Genomic DNA, 10,548 nt, shown 5'->3' with positions numbered 1-10,548 from the left:
CTGCCACCAGACACTTTGAACTCCTTGTGTCCAGGAACCAGCAGGTGAGAAGAGGAGTCACAATTTTGGCAAGGACAATTGATCCTGACCAGTAGTTACACAGATAGGAGCAGGAAGGAATACATATGGAACCTGAGTGATCCACTTGGGTGCCTCCTAGTAAGTACTCTCTTGATCAGGACTGCAGTCCTTAGAAGAAAAGGAGATTTGGACATAGATGGGTGTGGAGGAAAGACCATATGAAGACTCAGGGAGAAGGCTGCCATCTGCAAGCCAAGGAGACAGGCCTGAGAAGGAACCAAGCCCACTGATACCTTGATCCCAAACTTCTACCACAAACTATAAGAAAATAAATGCCCATTGTTTAAGCCTCTTAGTCTGCAGTGCTTTGTTACGGTACCCTGAGCTGACTAGAACACTCAGTTTCAACAGTGGATTCCATGACATTGCTTTCATGAAATATCTTTGAAAAAGCTGGATTTGGGGCAGTTGTTGTGATAAAAAGTGAGAACTGCACAAAAATTAACGTCCTACCGAAAATGAAGGTGATGGTGTCCAAACTGAGTCCAAGGTTTGAGAAGTTGCACAGTGACCACCAGGTGCACGTGCCCCACTGGTTAGCAATGGCGGCTATTTAAGAAGCAAATACTGTGCTCACTTCAGCAGCACATATACTAAAAGTGAAATAATCAAATACAAATACTATTTTCTTTCCATTTATATGTGTTAGTGTCCACATGATTAGGATGTAAATACTAAGTTGTGCAGGCCTAAATGAGAAGAGAGAGAGACCCTTTCACATTGTTTTATATTGTTTTATACTCAGTACTTGTTTTAAGAAAAAAACAAGGAAGTAAAACCAAAGACAGGCAGCCCGGTGCCAGGCTCAAAACCAGGCCTGGGCCTGCCTGGACTAAACCCAGAAGTTAAAAATCAACTCATAACTTAGAAACCGATATTATTCATAGATTCCAGGCATTGTATAAAAGAACGTAGTGAAACTCCCAGCCCTGTTTTGTTTCTCTCTGACCACCGGTGCATGTAACCCCTGTCACGTACCCCTTGCTTGCTCAAGTCAATCACGACCCTTTCATGTGAAATCTTTAGTGTTGTGAGCCTTTAAAAGGGACAGAAATTGTGCACTCGGGGAGCTCGGATTTTAAGGCAGTAACTTGTTGATGCTCCCAGCTGACTAAAGCCCTTCCTTCTACAACTCGGTGTCTGAGAGGTTTTGTCTGCGGCTCATCCTGCTACATAAAGACTTCATAAATGGGATTCTCAACATGTTTCTTTCAGCTTACAGGTGGCGTGAAAAAAATTACTGGGAAGTAAAGGGTACCAAGAGCCACAAAAGTTTGGGAACTTCTGCTGTAGCCAGAGAGAAAGGTCTCAGGCAAAATGGCAGCAAGGAGCTGTCCTTAGGAACTGTGAGTGTCAAGGGAGCATGGGCTGTGTTCTGACAATGTCTGCCACCATCACTGCCCCTCTATGCCCATGAAAACTCTAGGAACTAGAAACCACCTTCACAGTGGTCATGGATCCAGCAGTATCACATACCACCCCACCCAGAAGGAGCTGGTATCACAGAGTTCTAGATCAGTCTATTGAAGCAAGAATGGGCTATCCTATAGTTTGAGGCATATGCATCAAATCAGACTTCTATACAACTTTGTGTTCCCAATGGGAACCAAGATCCAGGAACCCCAGAGATCCAGGAGCCAATAAGTGGAACCAGGAGTGGTTCCCACTGCCCTCATGCCCAATGAAACACTGAGGGAGTGTGTCCTTTCCATTTCTGCAACTCTGGCTGGGCTGGGCAGGGTGAGAGGTCCAGGTTCCCAAAGTGGGTACACTCTTGTATTAATTCGTTAATACAGCACGGATTGTATTAACTCTTAGCTACAGCTGCCACCAAACACTTTGAACTCCGTGAGCGCAGGAACCAGCAGGTGAGAAGAGGAGTCACAATTTTGGCAAGGACAATTGACCCTGATCAGTGATTATACAGATAGGGGCAGGAAGGAACATATATGGAACCTGAGTGATCCACTTGGGTGCCTCCTAATAAGTACTCTCTTGATCAGTTTTAACTAGGAATGGATACACGCAGCAACCCTGAGACAATGAGGAGACTAGATTTACTTAAAGGCTCAGAATTCTCAGGAGTAAAGATTTTGGTCACTCCACTAGCTAAGCCTAGACCTAGAGAAGACACTAGCTAAGCTAAGCTAAGCTTGAGGGGGAATTTAGAATGTGTGGTGAAGGAGGAAAAGAACAAACACCAATTTCAGCCCCCAATGCCAGTTGCAGTGATGGAGGCTATAATGTGTCCCACTAATTTCCCTTTTCTAAGTTTCCTGTCAGGAAAAGATGCCCACAGGAGCCAAGAGGGAGGGATTGTTACTTGGGCATGCATTCTAAAGTGAATCTGTGCAGCATAAAAGATGACCTGGAAGGGCCATGGAGGTCTCCAGCTCAGATGCCTCACCAAGAGAATGCTGCAGGGAGCATAGTTGACTGACAGATGCTGCATTTTTGAATCCACTGTGTACATCCCACACCCAGCTGTTCCTAGTTAATCGCTAAGTAGAATAAGGGTCCTAAAACCAGGACTTTCCTGCACAATGGGAAATTCATCCATTGGACAACTTTGGCTCAGGGTCTCCCTGTCAGCCTGGCTGAGACTTTCTCAGAACTGTGTCTCAGTGCATGGCTTTTCCTACCCAATCTTTTCTTCCTTCTCCTCTTCAACAGACTCTCCTTATGTACTTCTACTTCCTTCCCCCTTATCCTTCACAACCATTTTCTTCTATAAATCTCTAGCACATCTAATCTCATTCTGGCATCTTCTTGGAGGATCCCAATTAACACCTTATATACTGGTTCATTGTGTGTGTGTGTGTGTGTGTGTGAGAGAGAGAGAGAGAGAGAGAGAGAGAGAGAGAGAGAGATTCTTCTCCACCCAGCTAGAGCTAGGTTGGGAGATGCCATAAGACCAAAGAGCTTTTCTTACTAACTGTAGTTGGCCCCCCAAAGCACTAAATCATTCTAGAAAATATTTTTGTTCACATGATTAAAAAAACAAGAGCTAGCATTTTTTGAGCATTTATTATGTGCCAACTGTACTAAATGTTTTATGTACATGATATCATTTTCACGAATGTACTATTATCTTCATTCTATAATGAGAAAACCAAAGCTTTGAGCAGATAAGTTACTTGGTTAAAATCACACAGCTGGTAAGTGGCTGAGTTGGGATTTAGACACTGACTCAACTAGTACTCTATATAGTCTCTCAGTCTCTGTCTGGAAAGTCTTCTAGTGGTGGGTAGTTTGTTCCCTCTTTAAGGGATATACCCCTTCCTAGACAGAGAAGGGAAATGTATTATTTTGCTTCATCCTCCTGGTAGCAGGTATAAAACGGGCATAACCATTCACCACACATGAGTTTTATACATGTGAAAAAATTGAAGCTTGGAGAAGTGAACTTGACCCAGGTCTCATTGGCAGCAAATGGCAGAGCCAGGAATTGAACACATGTCTTTTCAGTTCTACAACCCTTCCTATTTCCAGTTCTTACATGGCTCTGACAGGTGAGTATAATAACAACAACAAAGGAAATAAGGGCTAATATTTATTGAGCACTTCCTCTGCGCTAGGCATTGTGCTTTGCAGGAATTATCTCATTTGCTTTTCATCACAGTCCTATGAGAATTATTATCATTGATGCTTCTCAGTGGCTAATTCTGTTGGACTCCAGAGGTCACACCTTTTAAAATTATGTTCTGCTGTGTATGTACTTCTTCCTGTTGAACCCAAACTTCCTCCTATTCTTTGAGCTAATGCAGAACTAGTTGAGTTCCTCTTTGCCAAGTCTGTTCTACAAAACCATATGAAGACAGCTTTTGTCTGTTCTACTCAGGGCTGAACATTTCCCATCCTGCCTTGTTTTCTCATCCCCTCATCCCCAGCCCTATCTCCCAAACATGATTCCCTTTATCTGCCTCATTCGGAGAGTGTCTGCCGATTGCTTAATGCTGCCCACAAAGGAAGCCGGAGAATCAAAACTTCCTGTGAAAGGGAAGGTCAGGATCAGTCTTTAGGCAATGGTGAGAAAATAATGACTTTCAGGCATCAGCATCTAGAGCTACATGGCTAGGTATTTTGCATTCTGTAGAGCGTCATCTTGCAGTAGATGCCTTCTACAGAGAAGATGGGCTGGGCACCATGGCTCACGCCTGTAATCCCAGCAGATCACTTGAGTTCAGGAGTTTGAGACCAGCCTGGCCAACATGGTGAAACCCTGTCTCTACTAAAAATACAAAAATTAGCCTGGCGTGAATCCCAGCTACTCAGGAGGCTGATGCAGGAGAATCACTTGAACCTGGGAGGTGGAGGTTGCAGTGAGCTGAGATCACGCCACTGCACTCCAGCCTGGGCAACACAGCAAGACTCTGCCTCAAAAAACAAAAAACAAAAAAGAAAAAAGAGGCCGGGTGTGGTGGCTCAAGCCTGTAATCCCAGCACTTTGGGAGGCCGAGATGGGCAGATCATGAGGTCAAGAGATCGAGACCATCCTGGCTAACATGGTGAAACCCCCGTCTCTACTAAAAAAAAAAAAAAACTAGCCGGGCAAGGTGGCGGGCGCCTGTAGTCCCAGCTACTTGGGAGGCTGAGGCAGGAGAATGGCGTAAACCCGGGAGGCGGAGCTTGCAATGAGCTGAGATCTGGCCACTGCACTCCAGCCTGGGCAACAGAGCCAGACTCCGTCTCAAAAAAAAAAAAAAAAAAAGAAAAAAGAAAAAGAAGGAAAGAAAAAAAAAGAAACAGAGAAGATGCAGCCATAATGATATCGTAATCCCCAGTAGCTCAAGGTTGAGGGATAAAACATGAATCAGATAGATCCAGTGTGAAACAATGCCAAGGATAAGGCATTCAAATCCAAACATACGAAATAAATCTGCTGCAGGCTGGGAACCTACCCCATAGGGTTATTGGAAGGATTAAATGAGTTAATGTATGCAAAGTGCTTAGTACAGTACCTAGCACAGAGCAAGTGATCAATGAATATCAGTTAGTATTAACATCTGCTGTGAAATGAACCCAGCACGGTGAGAATGCCTGATTCTTCCTAGGGAAATGATGTCAGGGAATAATAATAGTACTACTTAGCTAGGACTCCCCATGGGCTCAGTCTTCATATGCATCATCCACTTCAATTCTTAACAACCTGTGGCAAAGCTATTATCCCCATTTTAAAGACATAGAAGCCAAACTCAGCAAAGTTAGGCGTCTAAGTGGTTGAAAGCTTGCTCTTTAGACTCAAACAGTTCTGGCTTTGAATTTCAGTTGCAGCACACGTATGACTTTAAACTTGTCATTTAATGTCTCTGTGCCTCAGCTGCTTAGGCTGTGAAATGGGGTAATAAAACACCTTCTTTAAAGAGGTGCTGTATGGATTGAGTCAATAAGTGACACTTAGAACAGTGTCTAGCACATCCTAAGCACTCAATAAATGTCATATGCACACATGCCCCCCCACACAAATACGTATATACACACATATATACATGTCTACATATGTGTATTTACATATGTATGTGTGTGCATATATCTATACCTATATACAGCTGTCCCTTTTCTTCGCTCCCACAATAACCTGTGATACTTCCCCAGCACATCATAAATCATCCTGCTTTATAACCATGTTTCTTGTCTTTTGCTCCCCATCCCAAACATACATACTATAGATTGTGAGATTCTTGAGGGCGAGTCTTATTTTTTTATTTTATTTTTACTTTATTTTATGTTATTTTAGCAAAGAGTCAATAAATCTTTGCTAAATAAATGGAATAACAACATTTCATTTTATGAAATGAAGGGTTTTGAAGGATGAGCAGGAGTTTGTCAGGTGGAAAAAGGGAGAAACAGGCCTCTCAGGTTAAGAATTGCAGGGCTACAGGCCACCCACTCCAAGGTACAAAAAATTACTAGTGGGTTAGCAACAGGACAGAGCAGTTTGAAAGGAAGGAGTCGCTTATAGTTAGGCAGAGAGAAAGGGTATGGTCCTCAGGCCCGAAAAGAGAAACCAATTTGTTTAAAGAATGCAGCTCCCGTGGCAGCCGGCTGCTCTGAGCCGGCGTCCCAGCAACCTGGGCGAGTTCACGATCCCCACGACACCGCCCCCACCAATTCCAGCCAATGAGGAAGCCCTCCTCCGCGTCCCGTAGCCAAGCAACTGGGTGCCCCCCCGCCTCCCCCGCCCCGCGGTTGGCAGTTGCCGACTTTCCCCGCAGTGCGCTAAACCCCTCTTTGGGGCCGCCTTAGTTCTCGCCCACTCTTGGAGGATGGGGATCCGGGAGCCCCTCCACGGGACCCCTCTCACACTTTGTCACTGGAATTTTATTTTTTTTTTTAGTTCATGTTTTATTTTGCTTATAGAAGAGAAAGATATCCCTTCCGAAGAGGGGGAAGCTTACAGAAGTTTGTAACCTTTCAAAAAGTAAATAATTGCAGGCTCACCTGATTCTGCCCTACCCGGACTTCCTTATCCCGTCTGTGGAAGACCCAGGTGCTTTCTCATTACTCCTCACAGAAACCGCTTTGGAATTCCTGTAATTGGGACTTGGGGATCAGGGAGAAGTTGCCGAAACCTCGCATACCAGTGACTACTGAAGTAGAAGATTCTGGAAAAATCCTTGCCTTGGGGGCACAGGCTGAAGCCTGAAGGATTTTTAAGATGACCAAGGTTCCAGCCACCAAGAAACTTCAGAGTTCCCCCAACGCGGGGGCTGTCCGGCCCTTTTATGCCTCGGAGAACCTAAGGCAGGTAAGTCTTCCCTCTTGCTGAAACCAATCATATTTTAGAGAACAAGTGAAATAGGAATTAGCTTCAAGACCAAAAAGGAACAGGTGGAGAAAGGAGAGTCATGGTTGGTGTAATTAAATTGTCGAGACACATCCCTATTGCTATCAATGGTCGGTTTCTCTTAAAGAATGAAAACGCGAAGCAGAGCAGTGAGTTGGGCCATCCTATTAGCCAGTAATTCCAAAATGATAGAATAAATCAGCAGTGACACTGTAGAACATCAGAAAAAAATTAAGATGAGTTGTAGGTTTGCCGTTCACAGAACTTACTCTCAGAGATCTGCCAGTCTCCAGAAACAGGCATATCCCCTCTCTCTGTGGAGAGCTTGCAGAGGGTCAACTTTTGAGGTTCGAAGGCTAGGTTTGCCATTCACCAGCTGTGTGACTTTAGACAGGTTAATGCTTCGCGTCTCTGAGACTTTATTTCCTTGTGTCTATGAAATTAGAACAGCAACATCAACTAGGCAGAAGCAGTGTGAGGACTAAATGAAATAAGCTATGAAAACTGTCCACTGTGATGTTAACGCTGGATAATGTGTTTGTGGGACATGAAACGGTGTTGTTGATTTGAAAAACAAAGAACAATCGATAGGTGCTGAATGACTGAGGTTAATAGTTCCTGTTTTTAAATAACCATTAATGGGTAAGCACAACTGTAAGTGTGCATTTGTTCTTATACCCTCAAACCCCACTTTGCATGGATTGGCCAAGCTCAGCAATGCTGGTCCACTCTGGTGCATCCACAAGGCACACTTGTGGCTCACAGTCATGCCCCAGGAAGGAGGGCCTGGCGGGTGGTCAGTCCATGAAGGAGAGCTTAAAACTCACAAGGGCTCTCCATGTGGTCCAAAATGTTCCCAAGCTGCGCTTCTCTAAGGCTCAACCTATCTCTGTGCACTCCTCATTACTCAGCCCTCTTAGCAAGACCACTCTGCAAGATACAACTTTTTCCATCTCCTTTCATCTCAAAATACCACACAGAAGGATATTCAATCTAGAGCAGCCCCCTCTGGGACTGAACTTTCCAGCATAGCAATGGGAGAATGAATGACGCAAAGAATGAAGAGGGAAATGAACACTTCAATAGGGAGGGTGAGCATCAGAGCAGGAGCAGCAGACAGAATCACCCCGGGTTTGGATGTGCCTCTTCGCAGCCCTGTGGCCTTGGGCAAGTTGCAGAACTTCTCTGCTTCAGTGCTGCCATCGGCAAAACGGAAATATCATAGAGTTTCCTCATCGGATTGCTGTGAGCATTAAATGAGTTAATGTACGCCAAAAGCTATGAGCACAGTTCCTGACATATAGTAAGCACACTTTAGGTTTTAGTTATATTGTTATTTCATTTGTTTAGTAAAGATTTATTGAACCCCTGTTAGGTGCTAAACACTTGCTCTAGTTAAAAATGAGACTTGCTTTCAAGAATCTCACAATGTATAGTGTGTATGCTTGGGATGGGGAGTAAAAGAGGTAAGAAATATTGTTATAATACAGGTTGATTAATGATGTGTGGAGGAAGTATCAGAGGGTGTTGTGGGAGCCAAGAAAAGGGACAGCTAATTTAGATTCACGCGTGTGTGTATGTGTATTTGTGTGTGTGTGTCTGCATGTTGGATTTTGGGAAAAAACAAGCCATAGTACTCAAATAAATGCAATAGAGTTTTTCATCCTACCATAGAGACATGTAGAGAGTGGAGGAAGATGTAGAAGTTGAAATGATCATCTCTTTCATGGGAGGAGGGTAGTGGGACTCAGGGAGGTCAAGTGATAGGAAGAAGGCTTCCAGGGAACTGTTGGATAGACCAAGGCTTCTGGCCCAAAAGCTTCACTGAAATCCTTCTGCACCCCTCTCTACTTTCTAGGAAATAATGAAGACGCCAGGGGGTTCCTAGCTCACATTCAAAAGATCGTGCCTTTAGGAATTTCAAGGTTTTAGAGCTATAGTAAAGCATTAGTTAAACTAATCTAGGGTCACTAGAAAGTGACAAGCCATAAGGAAGTATGTAGAGATCGGGATTGATGTCTAGGGTACACCAAACGACTAATAATTGCAGTCATGATCATGATGATGATGATATTTGGCACGTATTGAGTATGCATGCATCATGTGCCACGTATTGAACTCAAAAAACTCTTAAGTGTGATATTTTCAGAACGTTCTACAATCCTTCAAGCTATGAACTGCTACCTCCTCATGAGATGGCAACACTGAGGCTCAGAGAGGACAGGTCCCTTACCCAAGGACACCCAACGGGCAAGGAACAGAACTGGGATTTGAATTCGGGTCTGTCTGGCTCTGAGCGCAAGCTCTCTCCATCTCACCATTCTAGTCAAGCTGTGATAAATGGTTGTTCTGTTCAACGTGCCCAGCACCACAGGGGCTACAAAAATAAGGTGTAAGACACAATCATTGGCTTCAAATAGCTTCCAGGTTTGTTTGGAAGAGGAAAGGGAATGACACCTAAAAATAGCATCACAAAATGCCAGGCGTCCCGATAAGTGTCCAGTGAGGAAGAATATGAGGAGTGGCCTCTCCTGGAGGAAGGTGTGGCCACACTGGCTGCGTGGTAATATTAAGAGTCCCCTGCATGCTGGTATAATGAATGACTTTAGAAAAAACCTCAAAAGGGTCTCGAAGCCCTCTGAACTGGCCGTTTTCCTTTCTCACAGGGTTGGAGGTTGCTATATCCTAATGAATATTCCACTGGCAACTGCCTTGTACAGGATCTTCATGATTTTTTTTTTCACTGAAGGAATATAAATAACATATGCAAATCCTCGGTTTGAAAGTCTTTTGTTAAAGAAACCGTCTAGCTTGCCCGTATGTTGAGCCCCCTAATCTGCTCAGGGAGTCTCTTTTCCCTTTGTTTCCCAAGGAAGCAGAAGAAGTCTAATGAGATCAGACATGGGGGAGGGGAGAAGCAGATTGTGTATAGAATTACCACGGACCCATGATTTCTGCCTTGGAAAAGGCTGAAAAAGAGAGGTGCTTAGAACATCCCCCTTTATGTTCTAGAATGAGAACTCAAAAGCAGCATTTGACAAAATCTGTAAAGGTTTGCAATCCTTTCTACAAGCTCTATCTCTTAGAACCTGAACTTCCTACCTTGTTGTCATTAAAAACCCAGAGAGAAAAGAAGCATCCCTAATTTGGGCAGATCCTGAAACTTCCAGGAACCGTTCTGGGCGCCTTGCTCATATCCTAGCTTTTAGTTATTAAAGGAGCAGATTCTGCCAGGCACAGGGGCTCATGCCTATTATCTCAACAGTTTGGGGGGCCGAGGCAGGAGGATCACTTGAGCCCAGGAGTTTGAGACCAGCCTGGGTACTACAGTGAGACCCCATCTCCACAAAAAGTAAAAACAAAAAACAAAAAACAAAAAAATAACTGGCCAAGTGTGGTAGCATATGCCTATGGTCCCAGCTTCTCGGGAGGCTGAGGCAGGAGGCTTGCTTGAGCCCAGGAGGTCAAGGCTGCAGTGAGCTGTGATTGTGCCACTATACTCTAGCCAGGGTGACAGAGCGAGATCCTGTCTCAGTAAATCAACCAACCAATAAAAGAGCATATTCTTCAGCAAACTCTGTGGGTTCGAACCCCAACACTGCCACTTACTAGGTTGTGTGACCTTGGGCTACTCACTTCCTCTCTGTGCCTCAGTTTGCTGCTCTGTGAAACAAGTGTAT

At 44.3% G+C, this 10,548-nt stretch overlaps 1 protein-coding gene across 1 annotated transcript in view; it reads left to right on the top strand.

Moving 5' to 3' along the window:
• Window positions 1-6,275: 6,275 nt before the first annotated feature.
• The window catches only part of CCDC60 (coiled-coil domain containing 60), a 208,026-nt gene continuing 203,753 nt past the window's right edge, over window positions 6,276-10,548 (top strand). The window contains exon 1 of the mRNA XM_010368272.2: window positions 6,276-6,829. Within this exon, the coding sequence (XP_010366574.1) occupies window positions 6,740-6,829 (90 nt within the window). The 5' untranslated portion in view covers window positions 6,276-6,739. The remainder of the gene's footprint in view (window positions 6,830-10,548) is intronic.

The sequence above is a fragment of the Rhinopithecus roxellana genome, chromosome 10, assembly GCF_007565055.1.
Source record: "Rhinopithecus roxellana isolate Shanxi Qingling chromosome 10, ASM756505v1, whole genome shotgun sequence".
In the NCBI taxonomy this organism is placed as follows: Eukaryota; Metazoa; Chordata; class Mammalia; order Primates; family Cercopithecidae; genus Rhinopithecus; species Rhinopithecus roxellana.
This window is presented reverse-complemented; position numbering and strand designations above follow the sequence as displayed.